This window comes from Aethalodelphis obliquidens, unplaced genomic scaffold, assembly GCF_003676395.1.
Source record: "Aethalodelphis obliquidens isolate GAN/ISIS:26980383/991018 unplaced genomic scaffold, ASM367639v1 scaffold23, whole genome shotgun sequence".
Classification (NCBI taxonomy): Eukaryota; Metazoa; Chordata; class Mammalia; order Artiodactyla; family Delphinidae; genus Aethalodelphis; species Aethalodelphis obliquidens.
Genome location: NW_020837967.1, coordinates 13614297 through 13637188, shown reverse-complemented (window position 1 = coordinate 13637188; position 22892 = coordinate 13614297). Strand labels below are relative to the sequence as shown.

General features: G+C 48.8%; 2 protein-coding genes across 15 annotated transcripts in view; one reads left to right on the top strand and one right to left on the bottom strand.

Moving 5' to 3' along the window:
* The window catches only part of DNAJC1 (DnaJ heat shock protein family (Hsp40) member C1), a 204700-nt gene extending 200007 nt beyond the window's left edge, over window positions 1-4693 (top strand). For both annotated transcript variants that reach the window (XM_027121805.1, XM_027121804.1), the window contains 2 exons: window positions 1197-1627; window positions 4090-4693. In XM_027121805.1, coding sequence (XP_026977606.1) covers window positions 1197-1627; window positions 4090-4158 — 500 coding nt within the window. In that variant the 3' untranslated portion in view covers window positions 4159-4693. The remainder of the gene's footprint in view (window positions 1-1196; window positions 1628-4089) is intronic.
* Window positions 4694-17734: 13041 nt separating this feature from the next.
* MLLT10 (MLLT10 histone lysine methyltransferase DOT1L cofactor) overlaps window positions 17735-22892 on the bottom strand; it is a 252003-nt gene continuing 246845 nt past the window's right edge. For 10 of the 13 annotated variants that reach the window (XM_027121792.1, XM_027121795.1, XM_027121796.1 and 7 more), the window contains 2 exons: window positions 21227-21421; window positions 17735-19491 (listed from right to left, as the gene is read on the bottom strand). In XM_027121792.1, the coding sequence (XP_026977593.1) occupies window positions 19447-19491; window positions 21227-21421 (240 nt within the window). In that variant the 3' untranslated portion in view covers window positions 17735-19446. Of the gene's footprint in view, window positions 19492-20429; window positions 20557-21226; window positions 21422-22892 lie in introns of all 13 variants that reach the window. The other 3 variants (XR_003436012.1, XR_003436013.1, XM_027121794.1) reach the window with 3 other exon arrangements.

The window sequence follows — 22892 nt, the reverse complement described above, 5'->3', positions numbered from 1 at the left end:
TTACACGAGTTCAAGCCCTGGTCTGGGAAGATCCCACATGCCACGGAGCAACTAAGCCCGTGCACCACAACTACTGAGCCCACATGCCATAACTACTGAAGCCCCGTGCTCCGCAACGAGAAGCCACCACAGTGAGAAGCCCGCGCACCACAACGAAGAGCAGCCCCTGCTCTCCACAACTAGAGAAAGCCGGCGCAGCAACGAAGTCCCAACGCAGCCAAAAATAATTTAAAAAAAAAAAAAAAATCCATTTCCTCCAAGACTAAGTGGAATTTTGTTCAAGTCCCCATACTTTTTGCTCGGAACCAAGAAGAAAATACCTCCTAAACCTTCCAACTCCACTTAAATACAGGTCCGTGCACTCGATGTAACCTACTAGGGACCAGCAAACCCTGAGATCTCGAAACGTCTCCCCTGGAGAGGACGGGGCGTGCGGTTCTGCGGTCTCCAGCGAGGAGGGCATTTCCAGATTGCTCTCCTGCCAGCGCGGCTGTTGGTCTGCGTGTGGAGGCCCAAGCGCACAACGTGCTTCTGTGAAAGACGCTCCCCTGCGACACAGTCTCCAGAAACCTGCTCCTGAAAAGGCGGTGGGGCACAGACAGCTCTTCCTAGAGCACAGGAGGGGTCGGGAGTGTGTGAGCAGGGCGGGAAAGGCGTGGCTGAACACACCCGTGGGTGGCACGAGGAGTGTGCTTTTCTGTCAAGCGAGGCATCGCGGTGGCACAGGAAGCAGCTTGGCGGGGGGGGGGGGGCGGTCCCCCGTGCAGGGTTAGCCCAGCGGGAGGTCTGACGGATTCACTGTACTTGCGCTCGCGGAACTAATAACAACCCTAGATTCTGAAGAACATCTTTCCATACCTCGAGAGTAGCCGCTTATCCCCTCTCAAAGGGACCTTCTCATCCTCTGATCGCAACCTGGCCCTGGGAGGCCCCCGAAGTCCTCAGAGCGGTGGAAGGACAAAGGCTTGGAATCAGACAGAAGTGGGTTCAGATCCCACCTCTGCTGCTTCTGAGACTGACTTCCCTCCTCTGTGCAGTTGGGGTCACGATGGCTGTCTTTATAGAATAGTGTGAACATTAAGTATACAATACATGCAAAATGCCCAGCGCACTGTCTGCTGTGGTGAAGGCAGCTGTCCTGACTCTTGTCACCGGAACTGACCTTGCCCTTCCCCTCCGTGTGTCCTTTCTCACAGGAATGGTCAGACTCTCCGAACTCAGATCCACAGCCCAGAACTCCCGGCCCCCCAAGGCCGCCACCACCTTGCCGGACGACATCATCACTCAGCGGGAGGAGGCCAAGCAGGCTGGGGAGCTGGAGGAGGAGGACGGCGAGGAGGAGGCCGATCCGGAGGCCGCGGAGGATAGCTGGCCTCGGAGGCGGAGGCCAGCCCGGCCGCCCGAGCTGGAGGAGAAGGTCCGGGGAAAGAGGCAGAAGGACTTCGACATGTCGGAACAGCACGAGTCCAGCGACGATGAGAGCCAGAAGAGAGAGCGAGCGCGAGCCACGGAGGAGCCCTGGACTCAGAGCCAACAGAAGCTTCTGGAGTTAGCATTACAGCAGTACCCAAAGGGATCCTCTGACCGCTGGGACAAAATCGCCAAGTGTGTCCCGTCCAAGAGTAAGGTGGGTGACGCCGGGAAGGAAGGCCTCCGAGCGGGTCTAGATCACACGGGAGCGGGTCTAGATCACACGGACGCGGGCTGCAGCGGGTCCACCGGCTTTCCCTCCTCCTACGCGTCTTTCTATCCGCCTCATCTTTCCTGCCAGTTACCTTCCACTAGATGTCTCCCGAGAGCCTGTGAATCTGCACTCGACTGCTTAGTGTAAATGAGGTCAAGATTCCAAGCTGAATCGTTATACAGACCAGTTATGTTTTCTCAGCGAAAACCCCACGCATAGATCATAACCTGCCCCCACAGCAATCCCGCCAACCTTCTGGAGCGTTCGCTCGGCAGGGGCGGGGCGGGGACGGCCGGGCAGCATCCTTGTCGCTGCGAGGGCCGCGCAGGGCCAGGCCTCCCTCGCAGGCGGAGGCTCCCTTCGGCCAGCAAGGAGAAGGTTTCCCACAGAATCACGAGCCCCTCCAGCGCTTCACAGCTCTTTAACCCGGGGAACACGTGTGGCGGCCGGCGTCGCCATGGTCACCAGTTCTGCCGTGTAACTTGTCTAGTCTCAGCGGTGGCACCTGTGGACCAAAGGCTGGAAGTAGTGTTGGGGGCGGGGTCAGGGAGAGGTTGCCCTCAGGATCAGGATCCCGCTTGTCCTCTGTAGCCCTTTCCTCCTAGTGTACAGCTTTTAGTGTCTGTTTAAACACATCTGCAGAGAGTTCCCAAATGCCAACTCAGATAGGAGGGAAGGGGGCAGCCCCTGTGGGAAGTCAGGCCCTGTCCGGCCTCTGTCTTCTGCTCCGACAGTTGGGAGCTGCAGAGCCTCCGGTGTGATGTTTTCAACCCAAGCCTTTCCTGATACAGCCTCCTGGGCGTCTTTCCTCGTAGCCATACCCTTCGTCTGAGGCACCAGGAACACCGAGAAATCAAAAGAGCCAGTCTCCTTTGCCTTCTCCGCCCATCACTCAGTAGCCTGTGGGCACACTGATGTTCATTTACATTCCTTTTTTTTTTTAATTGAAATTTGATGTCGGAAAATCTAGCTCGTGGCCATGGATGTCCCCATGCGTACAAGTCTAGTTATCTATCACCTACTTTAAAATGAGGAAGTTGAGAATTCCCAGGGAGAAAAATAAACCATTAGCAGTTGATCTATTTGAGAAACACAGATCCTCCCAGCCCCTCCAACTGGTTTGCCAGAAGTAATTATTTTCCCCGAATTTCTTTAGCATCTGTCGGGACACAGGCATTTACATGTGTGATGAATTGACACTGGCTTAAAATGAAGGAGCTGGAACCGTGGATTCCTGCGGACAGCACACTCAGAAACTCATTGCCTTGGGGGTTGGAAACCTTCCTGGTTCAGGGAGGAATGAGCAGCATGGTTTATTATCCTGCAGGTGTTCCCCTTACGCCTCCACGTCAGAACCAGGTCCAGGGGAGGTTGCCTGCTGGCTCGCCCGCTACAGGGCGACTCCCTGGAAGTGGCCTGCAAGCCGCTGGGAGCCCTGGGCCTGAAGGAGGAGCCTCTGCCTGAGGCCCACACGGGGCTGGGCTGGGCCGCCCACCCTGGCAGGCCTGCTGCTCAGATCCCAGGGTCCCCGCATCCCCCCACAGAGCGCTGGGCCGGCCGGGCAGCTTGGCTGTTAGGGAAAGGGTGACACTTTAGGCAGGTGGCCCTTGGGGATGCGGAAGAGGCACTTATTAGAAGATTCTCTCAGAACACTACTAAGCCAAAACTCCAGGAAGAGAATGAACACCCGTTCTCTGTCCAGGGCCTCTGGTAAAGTCGTCTGCTGTGGAGCACAAACCAGTTCACGTGTGACCGTAAGTTAGTGAAGGCTTACAGTGCCTTTGGGGTGTTTTTGAACAGAAACAGAAATGGATTCTGGAAAGTACCTTGTGATAAACAAGAGAGCAATGAGGCCCTTCCCCTGCTTCATTAGGGGTCCTCACCCCAAGGGGTGACAGCGACAGGCAGCTGGCGTCTGAAGCTACGAGTTCTGTAGCCTGACTGGAAGGCTGGAAGACCTCGGCGGGGCTGGTACGAGCCGGAGGAAGAGCGGGGCACACTCCCCGCAGTAGCCCGTGGGGCTGGGCCGACGTGGCCCTACCGCAGGAAGGTCCCAGGGGCCCCCAGGGAGAGGCAAAGCATAATGAGAATGACGTTGTGGATGCCTGGCCTCAAGGCTTTTCGTTTCTCTGAAGTAATGTGTTGTGATGAAACGGTGAAATGTTAAAATGTTAAGTACCACTGGTGAGTCGAAAGTCACCATCACAGTAACCAAAGTCTCCGTCCCACAGACAGCAGCCACCAGCCCCTCCCCCAGGGTGCACATCACACCTCCCGCCCGGGCACCCAGGGAATTCCAGGTGGACAGGACAGCCCTTGGTCAGCGCTGGGCACGGCAGGCTCACCCCACGAGGGTCACTCTGATTGTAACTGTCAACTCTCTGTCTCTCTCTCTCTCTCTCCAGGAAGACTGTATCGCTAGGTACAAGCTGCTGGTTGAACTGGTCCAAAAGAAAAAGCAAGCTAAAAGCTGAATCCTCTGGAAGATGATGTTTACCTTATTTTCCAAAAGGATTATTTTAAAAATCTTATGCAGAAATTTGCATTTTGTACCTCACTATTTCTATACGTCATGTGCCTTAGTAAAAAAAATTAAAAATGTAAAATAAATGTTGTGCTACATTGTTTAAACAAATACTGTGTTAAAGGAGAAAAAATCAGATTTGGGTATTTTATAGATTATTTTCTCTCTCATCACTGCAAAGTTTAATTTCCTGGGGAACAAACTGAATAGTGCTTTCTAACAGTGAGGCAAATGGATGATTTTGAAGGAACATACGAGTGAACTAATGTGTAAGAATGAAGACTTAATGTGTTTCTTTGACCAAAGATCACACCAGCTAATGAGTAGCAGGATGCCAGTATTTGGGAGAACAAACCAGCTTTGTATTGAGCTAGCTGGCTGGGAGTAGTGTGGGGTTATCTTAACTGTATGTATATGCATATGTTACATGTATGTAGAAAAAAATAAGTCTAAACGCACAAGGACATAATAAACTCTTAAGTTTGGATGGTTTGGTAGAAGTGCATACCCAACGGATAGAATTTCCAGACAACACGTAGGCAAGGTTTTTCGGATCTGATGACACTGGGTCCCACTTTTCAATACCTGAGTTAAAAATCACTATTTTGTGCTGTTACTTTTGACTGAACCATCACCATCAGCTGAGTGCTCCTTTTTAAATCTGTCATTTGCTCAGGGCTGAAAGCAGTTTGCTGAAGTACAGATTGCCTAAACTTGAAAACCATTAAGATCACCAGAACAGTGCTTCCCTGGTGCCGCAGTGGTTGAGAATCCGCCTGCAAATGCAGGGGACACGGGTTCAAGCCCTGGTCCGGGAAGATCAGGTGCTGCAGAGCGACTAAGCCCACGAGCCACAACTACTGAGCCTGCGAGCCACAACTACTGAAGCCCGCGCACCTAGAGCCCGTGCTCCACAACAAGAGAAGCCACTGCAATGAGAAGCCCGCACACCGCAACAAAGAGTAGACCCCACTCGCTGCAACTAGAGAAAGCCTGCTGCGCAGCAACGAAGACCCAACACAGCCAAAAATAAATAAATTAAAAATAAATTTAAAAAAAAAGATCACCGGAACACATTTCAGGGAGGTGATTTGATAAAATGCTATAAAGACGTCATTTTTCTCTAAGGATTGAAATGAGGTTAGATTCCCGGAGAAGGTTTGGGTGGCAGCAGCCACACTGGCTCTGTAACCTTTCAGCCTGAGCAGGACACACGTGGCTCCAGGTAGGCCCGCCTCTGATGCTGTGGAGGACCTGCCACCTCTGCGACGTCAAAAAGAGCAGCGGAGAAACTGTTCCAAGTAATTGTTTTCATGAACTGAGTCCTCGGGCAGCAGCTCCCCTGAGCCTCTTCCTGGTCGGGAAGGGGAGGCAGCCGGGGAGGGAGAGGCTGCCTGGCCTGCATGTCAGGAGGCCTCTTTCTAAGAACAAACAGGAGCCGGTCACAGGCGGCACCAGAGCCAACAGCTTCTGCCCCAGAACTTTCTCCTGGAGCCAATGGGGCCATGAGGTTATTACTGTGCATTCGCTTCGGGCCAAGGCCCACTCCCCATTGGTGTGGGATGTCTCAGAGGAAGAAGCTGGTGCGTGGAGGGAATCAGGAAGGGATTGTTCTGGCTGCTTTCCAGGCCTTGGGTCCATCCTGTCTCCGAGTCCAGGGTCAGGCTTGTCACACAGCTTGGTTGTCCAGCCTGTGACATTCTGTGAGCATCCTTCCATGAAATCACCCTTTTCACTTATGGTACTTTGAATTGGGTTTCTGTTGCATGCACCCCCAAATCCCATGACCAGATTTCTGGGCTTCCAGTGTGGGGAGAGACCCACAGGGGTCCAAAGATGCCTTAAGAGGTACAATTTAGGATGAAATGCCCTAATTTGCCTACCAACCTCATCTTTTGCACACTCACTAAGGAGGAGTCTTCTAGCATGGTTTTCTACTATCCCTGCCACCAGCCCCTTTCTGCGTGGCCTCCCCTATTTGGGGGACCTGGAGCTGCTGAGTTTTGTTAAAGTAGGACCAGTGGGCCGGGTGGGGCAGGGCTCAGGAGCTCAGCTGCACACAGGAGACCCGTGGGGTTCAGCTTGAGTGAGGTCACGGTCAGGAAAGCAATGGCACCTCCAAAAGGGGTTCCCGACACAGGTCACATGGGGACCAGGCACGGCCCCCCTCTCCTTCCTGACGCCCCAGGGAAGTGCTCTCTAAACCCACCCCTCAGCCCCGCCTTGTGACCTTATCTATCTGTTCACACCTCCGAGCTGTGTGACATCAGTGCCTTGTCTTACCTCTTTGTCTCGATTCCCTATCTGGAAAAATAGGGAATAACAGTGGCTGCTGCATAGGTTGTTACGATGATAATCTGGCTTGTTGAACACAATAAATGTTCTTTTTCTATCTGACCATCCAGGCTTCCTGTTACCATCATTTTCAGTGGCTGCAGACGCAGGTAGCAGGGCTGACAGGCCACCAGCCACACTCATTTGGTCCCTCGCGGGCGGGAATCCCTAGCCTGGGCCCCAGGAGTCCTGGGCACTGTACAGGCCCCGGTGGTCTGGGAGCCCTGCCAAAGGTATGCAAAGTCTTTATTGTTTTGGACGTGTGGTTTTCTGGAGAGAGGGTACACATCTTTCACCAGTTGCCCCAAAGGTTCCTTACCCAAAAAGGTTAACTCAGGCCTCTGCTCAAGTGTTTACTCTGACTGCAGCCCACCAAGGGCCCACGTGGTACAAGGACGATCCTCAGACTTGGCCTCTGACAAAGAGGCCCAGAATTCAACCTCAGAGTCCCCACCCCACTCAGACCCTGGCAGAGGGAACGGCAGGAGGTGTCTCTTCGTGCGGGGCTTGGAAAGCGCTGGCCTGGCCCCAGCACACGCCGCCCACCTGCGCCCCCTGGCCCCACACAGCTTGGGGTGTCTGCCCCCATCTTCCCGGAGAACCGGGCCCTTTGTCCCGTAGTAATTGACATTTACTTTCTCCACTGGGGCAAAAGCTTACAGCTCAGTTCTTCACACCACCGACGGCACCAGTTTTTAAGCCCATTCACACGTTCCCTCCTGTGTCCTCACGAAGCCCCTGACTGTTCTAGCAGGTTCCCGCCAGCAGCCAGCGCTGCTTTGAGGCCAGGTGCTGTCACCCGCTGCCCAGGGCCCGGCGGGGCTGGCAGGCCTGTGCCTCACGATGCTTTGTTACTAAGAACTGAGGTTCCCAGTGGACGACCTGGTGCTTCTGTGACATTTGCTTAGGAACCACCTAGAAGTCTTGCGCTCTTATCTCCCTGATTGACCCATGTGTGCTGGCAAACGTTCCACCCCACAAGACGGGATCCGTTTTGACTGGAATATTGCCCCCGTGGGCTGAGTCTTCTCCTGGGTTCCTATCTCAGTTTTAGAATAAATCATAAGCAGCTTTCCCCAGTCCATGTTCCGGATGCCTTAAAAAGGCCTCTTGCCTCTTGGTATGTGCCAGCCCTGCCCTCACACCGAGTCCACCCACCCCTTTTGAAAGTAGAGAACTCATCCCTTTAAAATACCAACTACCTCAGCCTTACTTCCACCTGTAGGGTAGTTGTTGTAGTTGTTAGGTTTTTTTCCTAACACTTAAACGGCACAGTTTAAGTTGTGATGTTCTATACACACAGGGGTGACCACAGGTCCCAAGTGGCCCAGGACAGTCCCAGTTTATACCTGTCTCCGTGCACCCAGTCTGGACTGCACGTTACATGGTCACCTGTCTGTGAGGGGCTGCTGGAGGATGGCTGGTCCCAGAGGTCCCTGGGGGGTGTGGGGGACGGACTCTGAACCACACCCCCATCCCAGATGGCTCTGAGGCGTCCGCGTTCGTTTTGCTCGCCTGTGTCTGAGAAAGCACAAGGACGCAGCGACTGTGCTGACCCTGAGCCCTGGTGCCCCCAGGGGCACAGGGACCCGCCTGAGTCGGGCCCATCCCGACCGGGGGGCTCCTGCCAGCGTCAGGCAGGCTCCCCCTGCGCTCCCGCAGCTGCCCGGGCCGTGGCCCCCTTTAGCGGTTTGCCGCACAGCCTCCCCTCCCGCCGCCCCCGCCGCTCCACCTGTAGCTGGGATCACGGCGGGGCTGGCCTGGAAGCCACCCCACTGTCTTGGCAGGAGTCCCAGCCTCCTGTTTGAATAAACTGCTTGGCCCTCAGCCTTCGACTTGATTCACCAGAGAGCTAAATTAACACGCTGTAAAACTGAACGGCTGCAATTATTTTCCCCTCTGGTCTGGGGAGAAAAAGAATGGCTTCATGTAGGACAGAAAAAGGGAAACCACGTTCGCAATCGGATCCCCAGGGGGAAGCTACCAGTGTGTCCAGAGAGAGCCAGGGGCCAGCCCCGGGGCCGCCACCTGCCCTGGTGGGGGGGGGGGGGCAGGGCAGCCCCTCCTCCCGCTGCCCCCACTGAGCACCTGGCCTGGCTGCTCTGGGACCCTCCAGCCTCAGCAGGGACCCGCGGGTCCAGCTCCCTTCCTCACGCCCTCCGTGCCCTCCCACTTCAGGAACTGCTACACGAACGAACAAAAAGACACCGGATTCTTCTGTAGGGAAAGTTGCCTGTTCACCTCTTGCCTTCACCACCTGTCATAAGCCAGGAGCCTGAGGGTCAGTATCCCCTGGATTATTACAGGAGTTTAACTCAATTAAGCCCATCTTTGGTTAGTACAGTTTAAAATGAAATCCTACTTTTACAAAATGAAATGGACAAAGATTTGAGCGGCAATGAGGGAGTCGTCTTTTTTAATGAAGTATAGCTGACTTACAATGCTGTGTTGTTTCTGAAGCACAGCAAAGTGATTCAGTTATACATACACACATATATATATATTCTTTTTCATATTTTTTTCCATTATGGTTTATTACAGGATATTGAATACAGTTCCTATCCTATACAGTAGGACCTTGTTATCTACTTTATATACAGTCGTTAGTAACTGTTAATCCCAAACTCCTAATTTATCCCTCCCCACCCCCTTTCCCCTTTGGTAACCAGAAGTTTGTTTTCTAGTCTGAGTCGTTTTTTAATTTTGTATGTCCTAAATTACAAAGGAACACGAACAATATCTGCCATGCTTTCTTTTCTGTTGTAACTCAAAAAGAAATATTTTGTAAAATTTAAGATAAAATATCAAATTGTTTATCCCAAATTATCTTGGTTCCAATCTGTCTCACAAAGGACGATGTTCCTGCAGTGACAACTAGATGCCTCCAGACGTCTGACCCAAGCTGGTCTCCTGTTTTTAAGAGGCCTGGCATAGGAAACTCCCTTGGAACTCTCCTCTGGCTAAACTAAGATCTATCCTGTTATGTTAAAACTGGAACCAAAGCATTGGATGTGGACGTTTTTGCCTGGGGCTGTGTTTCCATAACAGGAGAGAGGCCGACTCTGGCCTGGGGTGGGTGATGACGAACCCAAACTTGAACCCAAACTTGCTTTAATCCTGGGACCGGTCGGCTCCAAATACCTCTCCCCCCCCACCCCCGCCGCCGCTCAGCACCAGCTCCTGGCAGCAGCAAAAGCAGCTGTTTGCAGCCAGCTGAGTGGCCGGAGGGGCCCCTTCCTCCGGGAGCAAAGCCTGGGGTGAGGCCGGGCCGCTTGGTACCTCCTTCCGGGTCTTGGCTTGGACATTAACTCCAAACCAGAACGAGGGCTGCAGTCATGGAGAAAGACTGTTCTGAGGGAGGAGTTAAACATGGGTCGTAAATCAGAAGAAAGTAAAGAAGCTTCCAAGGACCTGAGAAGCCCGAAGCTGTGAGAGCTGCGGGCAGGGAGGGCCGACGTTTACAAGGTCACGGGCCTGCCCACTGCGATGCTGAAGGCCACAGAGCTACCCTGGGCCCCCAGTAAAACCCAAGACCGAGCACTGACGCCTGTGGTTGAAGTGTCAAAGGCTCACATCGGGGTGAACAACAAGGCCACCTGATCCGCAGCTGGGACAGGCCAGTTCTTGAAATAGCCACAAGGCCCACGATGGGCAGCTGCGAGGCTTCGCCCAGAGCCTGGGAAGGACGGGGGGCGTCAGGAGTGGGGTGGGGCAGAGGGCCTGGGAAGGGCAGGGAAAGCAGCCTGACGGCCCAGCAGTTTCTCACCGGAGCCCCCAGACACCCAGGGCAGGACCCCAGTCCACACTCCGCCTTCACAGGCGGCTGGAGGGAGGAGAACCACTGCACCAGGCCAAGAGTTTGCAAAGAAACTCTGCACCTTATTTTGTTCACAGACTGCCCGCACACGAAGGGTTCAGCTGCGGAAACACCTGTCCATCCTTGCTCCGGGAGGAGGGGGAGAACCAGCGAGATCGCCGCGGCAGGAGCAGCGGCGATGCCAAAAATGTAAAATCTCCTAATTAATCCGTCTGCTTGTTCAGTGAGCCAAGTGAAAAACAGCAGATGCATCAATCAGAATCTGAGGGAAACCAAATTAACTCCATCAGCAAAAAAGTGAACGTCTTGCTTCAAACTTCAGAAGGACCAGCACAGCCAGAACGCTGTGCACTCACAGCCGCCAGTCGCGAGGTCCCCGCTTGGCCTGGCTGTGCGGCCCATCCTCCCTGACCCCTGCAGCTCACACCCCACCCAAACTGCTCCTGGTCACATCACTTTCTAAGCACTGGATCCAGGAGGCGTTTTCAGGTTGGATCTTCAGTCCTCATGAGCAGCGGGCGGTGTCACCTTTCAACTTTCTGCAGCCTCAAGTTTTTCGGGAATGAAGTGCATGTAATTCAAGAAAACGGGGAGCCCTCCCGGCCCGTCCTCAGATCCCTGTACAGGCGCTTTATCTCCCACCTGCCTTCTAAACCTCAGGGTCCCCAAGGGCCAGCCTCCAGCACACCCTCCTCGCGGCTGTTGCCTGTACCGCCTGCACTGGCCTGATGGGGACCAGCCTCCCCGTGCCCGGGCCAACCATCATCCCCTCTGCTGAGGAAGCCTGGGGCCTCCCTCACGTCCAGTACCGCAGCAACGCTGGGAAGTCTGCCCCTCTGGGTCCCCTCCCTGGGAAGCAGAGGTTAGAAGCCCTCCCACAGAACCGAGAAGCAAGACAACGCATCTCCAGCCCAAAGCCAGCGATGGAGTCTGTTCATTCCTTGCCCCTAAAGGCCTTAGCTTGGTCGAAACACCGCTGCAGTTTCCAGATCCTACTTGGGGGTCACTTCCCCCACGGGACCCAAACGTGCCTGTCTTCCCCATCCTCCATTTGATCTCATCTGAACCTTCAAACCAGTTCAGTTCAGTTTGTCTGTTCCCCAGTTCTGCATCTGTGCCCAAAGCAGCCAGAGGTCTGGGGTGGTCAGAGTGGCCACAGCTGCAAGGATGTCACAGCACCACCCGGGCTCTGCCCCTGAGGACAGACTCACCAAGCCTGAACTGTGACCAAAGGCAGCTCATAGTTCACTGAAGTCTTTACTGAATTTACGGGATTGTAAACATTCAGTGATGGGTATGAAAGAGACATTTCCTTTGTTGCCAATACCAAGGTGAGGGGTGGGACTGTAAGTGGAACAACAGTTGGCGTGAATTCTTCACAAGGTAAAATTATCTGAAAAAATCTAAAGGCTTCCCAATGTTTACAAAAGTTCACAACTATTTCATTTGGAAAGGCCTACTGTGATGTATACCAAAAGTGGTTTTCATCAGTGTGTGTTTTGTTTCCAGTAAGTGAAGTTTAAGATTAATGGTATGTGTCTCACTGAAAGTTGTCAAATTCGAAACAAAAGTCCATCCCCTTCCTGTTTTTTTTTTTTTTTTTGCGGTACGCGGGCCTCTCACCGTTGTGGCCCCTCCCGTTGCGGAGCACAGGCTCCGGACGCGCAGGCTCCGGACGCGCAGGCTCAGCGGCCATGGCTCACGGGCCCAGCCGCTCGGCGGCATGTGGGATCTTCCCAGACCGGGGCACGAACCCGTGTCCCCTGCATCGGCAGGCGGACTCTCAACCACTGCGCCACCAGGGAAGCCCCATCCCCTACTTTTAAAAGCAAAGCTACATTCTGTCGTGAGGCACCTTTTGCCTACAATGCCAGGGCCTCTGCTGTCTGTCTTGGGGAGTGTCCAGGGGCAGCGGTCATTCTGTCCTCTGCTTGGTTGATGGAGTGCTTAAGAAAGCCACCTGGCGACCTGCGTTCTCAGCCCTCCCGCCCGGCACCTGCTCTTGACCCTATGACCCAGCACACTCCCACAGCACTTCTGCAAAGAAGTCCAGACGGGAACCAGCCCATGGCATCCCGAGTCACATGCCGAGCACCCCTGCCCGAGGCTCTGTGCTGGGCAACGAGCAGTACCTGCTCAGAAAACGTCTCTGAGCAAAACCCAACAGGGAAGCAGGAAGCAGCAGCCCAGGCGCATTTCATGCGGTGGGGGGACGGGGCTGCCCAGCACCTCGGGCGAGTTCCAACAGCGGCTTAAGCCTGTGGAGCCACACCAAGACACAGGCGCAAGCCAAGAGCCCAGACGAGTGTCACATGGTTAAGAACTGAAAAGGCGTACGGCCGGCTAACGTTCTGTGGAGGGCTGGGAGAGTGAAGACTGGGGCGGCGGCTAACAGGGACGAGGCACCGGCCCTCTGGAGGAAGGCGAGTCCTCAGACCTGCGGGAGACAAGACTCTGCAGAATCAGATCATCATTTTTCTATTCGTGTATCAAAAAGGAAGTCTTCCCAGGAACCTAAAATGCGCTCCTTAGTAAAGTTAAAAGCCTAAACCAGTTTTCCTTGTTTATTCAACTCTTAATTAAGAGGACCCAGTTACACAGATGAGGTATATTCTGGTTCAATTAAGTCTGAACCTTTGCAAGGCCCACAGGTGATCCTGATGCACACTGAGAGCCGGCAACCACCTGGGTTTCTCTTTGATTTAAATGCCTCTGGTTAAAGCTAACTGTGTAAAACAAGAATTTACTCTTTACCAAGTATGAATACAGCTTTACTGATGTGCTGTAATTCTCATCGGGAATTTACCTTCCTTTCACCTTCACTGCGATTATTTCCTTCCTCTTTCCGCTGCGGCAGTTTGCAGGGCTCTCTCTGTCTCACCTAATGATGTCTAAGAGTCGGACACAAGGTGGTGTGCTCGGCCGCTGCGCAGCGTCTACTCCCGAGCGAGCTTAAACAACCTCAAGATGGAACCACCCTGCTGCCGAAGCACAAAGCGCCCAGAGGCTCCTGGAGCGAATCGTCGCGAGGCACCAACGGCCTCAGGAGCGTCATCTTCTCCAAACAAGAACGGATGTCACCAAGCTGGTGATAGATACAGGTCCTTCCTGACCTCACTGCCCTCACAAGAACAACGAACAACTGTTCATGGACAACACACCCCTCAGAAAATCCTAGACTACGGGCGTGAGGCTGGAGCACCGCCGGCACCACAGAGACCACGACGCACCTCACCTGGCAGAGTCAGAGGAGCCGCCCCAGGCCCGCCCAGCACCGCCCAGCAGGGCCCCTGAGCCCACCGCTCCTCCGACGGACATCTAGCGCCCTCGCCCCAGCACTGTGGGCTGCTTCACGGGAGCCCCTACTGCAGCCACCCCGCCGCGTCACCGGGGGAGCTGCGCGGCTCGACCCCTGGGCATCTGTGGTGGAGAAGACCGTGGGGCTTCCGACAACCGACACTCGGCCGACCGAGCTCCTACCTGCTAAGCCCAGGCGGCGGTTCCTGCCAGCGGCTCTGCCCGGCTGCGGCAGCACGTCTGACCAGGTAGCCCGGTAGGGCGCAGGGTGTGGGCCTGTGGGCCCGGAGCCGGCTTTTGCCCCCGCACGGGCGGCAGTTTACTCGGAGCCCCGCCCACCGGAGAGGCAGCTGGGACGCGGGCACGAGGGCGCCGAGGGCGCCGAACGGCTGCTCTCACAGCCCCGCCCACCGCCGAGTGGAGCTCTGCGGGCCCCCTGCCCAGGAAGGCGGCCGCAACGCCGGCAGAGCCGCACCGCCCACCCCTGCTGGAGCCCTGGAGCCGAGTCCCAGCAGGGGCAGAGCTCTGACGAGCAGATCCAGCGGCCCTGTTCAGCCAGGAAACTTGAGACACCGGTCGGCTTGAGTCGAGACCACGAAGCGCCTTACCTGTCTTGGAGCCAGTTCTCCCACTCCACCTGGGCAGGGGAACTAATTTGTAGCCCCACCCACTGCTGAATACAGCTGCCCGCCCTCTCACCCAGGAAGCCTGACCAGAGCACACAGCAAGCTGTGTAGCCCATCCGAGAGCCGTGCTTACAGTGGCACTTAAACAGTGCACAGCCTGTGCTTCCCTGTCCGCAGAGCAACACCGGCGGCCCTGTCTGACCAGGGAATTCAGCGCATAGTTTAGCCTAATTAGGGTCCCCAAACAATGCTGCCCGGCCAGGGAGGGAAGCTAACTCAGAGCCCTGCTTAATACTGGGTAGGGTACCCCGTCCCGACAGTCTGATGAGCCTGACCAGAGACCCCAGGCAACAGCAAAGCCCATCCTACAGCCTTACTAGGGCAGGGAAACAAGCCAGCTTTCCTATCCAAGTGCTCTCAGCAGCACCACCACCCCTGCCCCCCACCTCAGGGTTCTGGGCAGTGGCCTTGCCCCAAAGTAGACCCTGATATAGCAGCGCCCCCCCCCAGCCCACAAACATTACCAGCAGACACATCCAGAAACCCCAACAGGGCTGACTGGTGATAAACTGTCTCTGCCAAAATGAACCTGTAAAATCTGAAAGAGGAGCCCACTTACTCAAATGCTCAGATACCAACGTAAGGAATCAAGGATCACAAAAATTCAGGTAAGCATGACACCACCAAAGTAGACTAGTAACTGATGCTAAAGAAATGGAGATCTATGAACTATCAGACAAAGAATTCAGAATAATCCTCTTGAACTTTAGTGAACTACAAGGACACACAGCTAAACGAAATTAGGAAAACAATATGTGAACAAAATGAGAAGTTGAACAAAGAAACAGAAACCATTAAAAGCAAACAAAAATCCTAGAGCTGAAAAATACAATGACTGAACTGAAGCATTCAACAGAGAGCTTCAAAATCAGACGACCATGCAGGAGAAACAATCAATGACCTAGAAGACAGGACATGTGAAATTACCCAGTCAGAGGAGCAAAAGGAAAAAAAAAAGTGAAGAAAGCCTTATGGGGCACAATCAAAAGAACCAATATCTGCATTATGGGAATTTCAGGAGAAGAGAAAGGGAAAGGGACAGAAAGTATGTTCAAAGCAATAATGTGGAAAAGCTTCCCAAACTTGGGGAGAGAAAATAACAGATCCATGAGGCCCAGTAGACCCCAAACAGGTTGAGCCTAAATAGGGCTACACTGAAACACATTAAAAATATCAAAAGTCAAAGACAAATAATTTTGAAAGCAACAAGAGACAAGAGAGAAGTTACATACAAGGGAAACCCCATAAGACTATCAGCAGATTTCTCAAAAGAAACTTCAGGCCAGGAGAGATGGGATGATACATTCAGAATATTGAAAGTAAAAAACTGTCAACCAAGAAGCCTGTATCAGGCAAAACTGTCCTTCAGAAATGAAGGAGGGATAAAGATTTTCCTGAACAAGCAGAAGCTGAGGGAGCTCATCACCAGGAGACCTGCTTTACAAGAAATCCTAAAGGGAGTTGAGTGGAAGTAAAAGGATGCTAATTAACATTATACAATATAAGAAGGTACCATAAAATTCAATGATAATGGTAAATATACATTCAAAATTAGATTCTGTAATATGGTAATGGTGGTGCATAATTCACTTACAACTCTAAAAGTTAAAAAACAAACAGTAAAAGGAATCATAACTATAAAAATCTGTTATTGGATACACAATATGAAAAATATGTAAACTGTAATATCAGTAACATAAAATGTGAGGGGAAGAGAAGTAAAAGTATGAAGCTTAGGACAGCTATCTAAGTTAAGTTGTTGTCATTTTAAAATAGGGTGTGTTATAATTTTAAGGTATTTTATGTAAGACTCATGTAACCACATGGGGAAAATCTGTAGTAATTACACAAAAAGAACATGATAGAGAAGTCAAAGCATACTGGTACCCAAAGACATCAAAACACAGAAAGACAGCAGGATAAGGAACAAGGAACAATGGGTCTACAAAACAGCCAGAAAACAATGAACAAAATGGCAACACCAAGTCCATACCTGTCAATAATTGCTTTAAACAAAAATAGATTAAATTCTCCAATAAAAATAAAAAGAATGACGGAATGGATAAAAACACAAGATCCAACAACATGCTGCTGCCTACAAGAGACTTGCTTTAGCCTTTAAGCCAATTAACTGAGAGTGAAGTGACAGAAAAAGACATCTCAAGCAAAACTAACCAAAAAGAAGCAGGGAGAGGTAGCTATACTTACATATATCAGACAAAATAGATTGTAAACTAAAAATGATAAAAAGAGACAAAGAAGGTCATTATATAATGATAAAGGGGTCAAACCAACAAGAAGATATAACAACAAACTGAAAAAGACAACCTATAGAATGGGAAAAAATATTTGCAAATCATGTATCTGATAAGGGATTAATATCCAAAATACATAAAGAACTCCGACAACTCAACAGAAAAAAATAAACCAAATAATCCAATTTTAAAATGGGCAAAGGACCTCAACAGACATTTTCCAAAGAAGACATACAGATGGCCAACAGATACATGAAAAGTCCCTTGAAAAGTTCAACATCACTAATCATCAGGGAAATGCATATCAAAACCACAATGAGATATCACCTCATGCCTGTTAGAATGGCTATTATCAAACTACCATCTGATCCAGCAACCTCACTTCTGGGAACATATCCAAAGGAAACAAAACCACTTATGTTGAAGAGATATCTATACCCCTATATGTTCATAGCAGCATTACTCACAATAGCCAAGATATGGAAATAACCTAAATGTCCACTGATGGATGAAGTTGTGGTATATGAGTCTGTACGTATTTGTGTGTGTATATGTATGTATGTGTCAATACACACACACATATACATACATACATATGATGTATGATGGAATATTATTCAGCCATAAAAAAGGAAGGAAACCCTGCTATTGTGACAACATGGATGGACCTTGAAGGCACTGTGCTAAGTGAATTAAGTCAAACAGAGAAAGACAAATACTGTATGATCTCATATGTAGAATCTTATTAAAAGAACAAAATTTAACTCATAGAAAAGAGGTGGGGGTTGAGGGAGAGGGAACTGGACAAAGGTGGTCAAACAGTTCAGATTTCCAGTTATAAGATAAGTAAGTACTAGGACTGTAAAAGTACAACACGATTACTGTCGTGAAGTCTGCTGTACATGATATACAGGAAAGTGGTTAAAGAGAGTAAATTCTAAGAGTTCTCATCACAAGGAAAACACTCTTTTTGTCATTCTCTTTTTTTAGTATCTGTATGAGATGATGGATGTTAACTACACTTATTGTGGTAATCATTTCACAATATATGTAAGTCAAATTATTATGCTATCCACCTTAAACTTATACTGTGCTGTATGTCAAGTATATCTTAATAAAACTGGAAAAAAAGCAGAGTTATAAACATTATTAAATTTTATTAACAAAAACTTTGTACATTTTAATACATGTGGAATTTTACATCTAAGTAAAATAACAACACGTTCAAAATTTACCATTTATACAAATTGTTACAGAATAACAACCAGTGGGTTAAATAAGTAAAATAAACCACACCGATTTTTTTAAATTATCTACAAAAGATTTGACTTTCTTTAAAATTCCCCTGAACATATAAAAATAAATTAATTTTACTTTTCAATTAAATCTACCAATTAGAAATATTACAAATCAAAATATCAATGTTATCTTATGAATTTTTCACAATACAAAACAGATTCACAAAACCTTATTTACAGAAATGAGGTAAGAACTGTGCAATGTTTATTAACCAAGAGACATATTGCAGAATTAACATGTTCTTCCAGCTAAGTACACAGTGGAGGTCTAATTACAGCTGGGTCTTTTCCACTAATAATTCACACATTTAAGAATAGTTCAATGATTACATCCCCAATTGTTTAATTTATACTCTGCTATACTGTCATACCAGGAGTGGGGATACCCAACATGGAAGGGCTGTAATACAGATTTCACCTGTTTCAGGAACTGCAGTGGTGGGTTTTTTGTCTTGTTTTGTTTGTTTCAAATCATTGTCAATAATGGGAAGTTGTCTAACTTAAGAAAAAAAGAAAATTCTTACCAAATCCACTCATTTTTCTTGTGACTCATTAGTGGATAAATACCCAGGTAATAGTTTTGCCTGAGCTAGCTACAGTGGCATAGAAAGTTCTTAATAAAGGCAGAACCATGGGGAAGGCTGCTGGTGCAACGCCGACTGTCCCTACTACTCCCAAGGACTGAGAGCGCAGGCTCAGCTGTCCAGAGCCACTTCAGCACAAGGCAGGTCCTAACAGGCACTTGATTCAGGCCAAACCCTACCAGCAGTTTCAGAGTGGCCCCTCTTTCACTTTGAATTGAGCTGGTTCCCTCAGCAGCCTTAGAAATCACTGAACTCAAGCTTTCTTTAAAATATGAGTAGGTCTTAACACTAAAGAAAAAGCATTTAGCAAAAGAAAATTACCTTTAGCAGAAGCAGACATTTACCATTCTAACTTGATTACCAAAATTGGCCAAATCCCATTAGAAAGGAAATTTTCATAATAAAGATTGCCAACTCCAAGTGGATGACCTATTTATTTGTAATATTTAACCAATAAAACTCCAATAGAAGAAATTAGACAGTTCCTTGAAATTTGTTTTGACTCACAGAGCAAGCATACTGTAACCCAAACAAAAGATCATATTTCACGTTCCAACTTTTACATTAAAATCAAATGGTTTAAAAATGGAACAAGTCTTTAGTTTTGCTATTCATCTCGCCAATTCATAACAAAATTAGTTGTACACCAACTATATTAAATTCCTCTTAGGCTGATAAATTCATTGCATGTAAATTACTTCAATGACAAAAGTTAGCTATTAAATTTTCTTTCAAAATTCAAAAAATGTGGGTGAGGGGTGGGGGATATGGGAATTCCATTTCAGTGCAACAAAGCAACAAGAAAATCAATCAAAGCCTTACAAGAATGCTCTTGGGGCAATTAATCCTTTGTCGTGCAGCTGGTTTCTTGTTGCATTTCTTCATAGGTGTAGTAAGGGGACTGCAACAGCAGCCAGATGAAGTGCTAGAATAGCAGGATAGTCCATTTCTAGATGTTTCTCAAGTGTCAACTTTTTTCTTGAGCAACAGGCCCAGTTTTATCACTAAGTCTCTGCAGTTAAAACAAACAAAATAAGATGCATTAGCTAAATGAATTTTTGGCCCCCACTTAAGATAATATCCTCTTACTTGAAATTTTAACTGAGATAAAAGGTCATATATACGGTTATTCCTTTTTTTCTAAAAGTCAGCATGGCTACTTTTCAGCATAACATAAAGACATGAATTTACTGCTAAACATTCAGTTGCTTTATACTAAATTCAGCAGTATACAAAGACAGAAGTGCCCCTCTGAGGGAGGATTCATAAGGAATGAATGTAGAAACCATCCCCCCAGACTGACTTTTCCACAGAAGCAGTAACACAGTAGTGTGGAAAATCAACTAACAAAGTCTTGGGTTCTGATCCCACATGTGCTATGTGTCCTTTGAGCTTTAACCTCTTTGAATCTCCCTATTTAAAAAATGGGGTTACAGCCTATTAATATTTTAAAGATTGGAACCACGTATACTATTGTATCTAACAAAGATGCCTGCCACATAGCAGGATACTCATAAATATTATTTCCCAGCCTTGCTTTTCTACATTAATTAATATTGTTTATTTTATAGTGTTTATTTACTATTGTGATTTTCCATTAAAAATACATTTCATACAGTATAATTTTTTTAACACAAGAAAAAACTTAGGAAAAAACGGTTAAAAAAAATTCTAAATTAATACAGAATCAATGAAATTTTCCATGTCTGCAAAACTAGGTTTGTGATAATGACAGTATTCACAGTCAGGAAGTCAGAGGAACAGTGGGGCAAACAAAAAGCATTGAAGAGTTAATGAAAACCAATAATTCTATATTTTGAGCCAATTCTTGTTACTAAATACAAACTAAAGTTTCTGAAAACTAAAAGCACAGTAAAGAGCAAACTTTCAAAGTAATGGGAAAGAGCAAACATTGTGACTTTTAACACCATTTTTTGCCAAGTCTCCCACCTCATTCTTTCCCTTCTTCCTTTTCCTGATGTCCAGTCTCCATTCTATATCCCAATATCCTTCCTCTAACAGGGTTCTGCCCTGAACTGGAATTTAGGGGAAACATTTATACTCCAGTAAAGTAGACCTGATTGAAGGGGAGAATTAATAGAAAGAAACAGCCTTAAAATGTGTGCTACTATATGTATAGTATACTGTTCCTGCACCCATTTTTATTTATCTTAACTTGTACATTGAAAGGGTAAGATGCTATCACTTACATGAGATTAATAAAGAATTTAAATTTCATTACAAATGTGATGATTTACTTTCTATCAGGTAGAATAACTGGATTGCCCTTAAGTTTATATATTAATTTTATTATAAATATAATTCAATTTTAGCATGTCTGAGCAAAATAATAAAAATATTCCTAAATTATCTAGACTATTTCTATAATTAAACAAATTAGTTAAACAAAGATTCTCAAAACACCAACTACTATCTTCTGATTGGACTGTCCAATACCACTTACCATACCATACTAAAACACATTTTCATTTTGAAATTATAAAACAGTCTTCCAACCTTATATGCAAATTCAAACTGATATACTTAGAGGATATATAAATTGGCTTAGGTCCTTTGTGTTTACAATATCCAGGTGCTGAAACAACTGGTTTTAAGAAGAAATTATCAGGGGGATAATATATTTTAAGGGGGGTGGGGAGGAAGAGAGGGGCTGGACAGTCATCTCTGATTAATCAATAAAATTCGTTTTGGTATTTCACTAGCTGTAACAAAGCACAGACACTTACTGTTACCTTCTGACTTGCATTATCGCCATGGATGGTGAGGAACGGGTTGGTGGTGGCTGGATGAAGCGGAGGCGCCTGCGTGCCTGCGAGCAGGTTGTTGATGGGCATCTGCGTGGGTGCCGGGATCTGCAACTGCTGGAGATCAGGCTGGTGGTGCTGCTGCACCAGCTGATACAGAAGGGCCTGGTGCTGCTCCTTAGGTAAGAACATGCAGGAGAGGGTGAGTCCCAGTGCAGACCCGGCCGTCAGGACAGCCTGCTTTCTCTCTTCTTTGCTCTGATGTTAGGTATTTAAATGACAGCAAAGTCATACTACTAAGAAAGACAACAAGAGTCTCATCTGGAAGAACACACTGCACTAGATAATAACCATCTACTGTAAAATGTCAATATCATCAGGGAATGGCCTTATTTTCAAAATGGGGCAAACAAACGTAGGAGACCCCTATTCATATGCGGTTGCCCATGATAATCAAGGAGAATGGCAACTTAGAGCAGCCATGTGACCTGCATTTGGCTTTAAAATGCACTGCATGGTGAAATCCCTCCCATAATTCTGGGTACTTAAAATAACTTTTAAAGTTCTCATTCATGCCAACAGAAAGAGTGCTTTCTTGATGCGGTTATGAGACCATGCCTTCCAGTGAGCACCCCTGAGTGCGTACTATGATGTGCCAGGCACTGTTCTGGGGTGAAGAAATGTTAGGAAATGAGTACTGCCCAGGGTCGGGGGGAACAGGAGTGTAAGAGAGAGGACAGCAGGGGCGGGGGTCAGGGTGGTTCTCACTTGGACACAGACACGAGGAGATGAGGGAATTCTCTATGTGGATATGGGGGGGCAGGGGTGGGTGGGTTCCAGGCAGAGAGAGTGCTAGCCAGTGCCGAGGGGCCCTGTGGCACACCCAGCATGACCCAGGATGAGCAAGGAGACCGGGCCGGAGTGCAGTGAGCAGGAAGGAGGCCAGAGAAGGATGAGGGCCTGGAGTGTTGGCCGAGAGAGCTCTGGTTTTTCTCAAAGTAATGCGGGAAGGCAAAGGAAGGTTTTGAACAGAGGAGCGACACAACCTGACCCAGGATTCTTGATGGATTCAATGTGAGGTGTCAGAAAAAGAGAGGGGTGAAGGAATAACTGCTTGAGCAGCTGGAAGGATGGAGGTGCATCAGCTGAGGTGGGGCAGCCATGTGGAAGGTCAGCAGTTCTGTTTGGACACATTAATTATGCCTGCACCATCTATTAAGAGAGCCAAGTGGTGGCAACTAAGTAAGCAGTGGATATGGGAGCTTGAAATTCCAGAAAGCGGCCCGGGCTGGAGACGTTGGTATCAGCACAGACAGTATTTAAAGCTTTGCGGCTGGAGGAGATCCTGAATTCTAGGATGCTCTGAAATGAGTGGGGCTGAGGAGAAGAGGAGGACCCAGAAAAGGAAGCTAAAAAGGAAGAACCAGTTAGGTAGGAAGAAAACCAAGATAATGTGGTATCTTGGGAGCTAAGGGAAGAAAATGTTTCCAGTGGGCAGAAGCCGTTACCAGGTCAGGGAAGAGGCCAGGCAGAAATGGACAGGGCTGAGCATGGGGCAGCAGCTGGTGGGGAGGAGGGTCAGGAGGAGGTCGAGCAAGAGTTTTCCTTAAGGTGGGAGGAGGGAGGTGCCTCACAGCACCACTCCTGA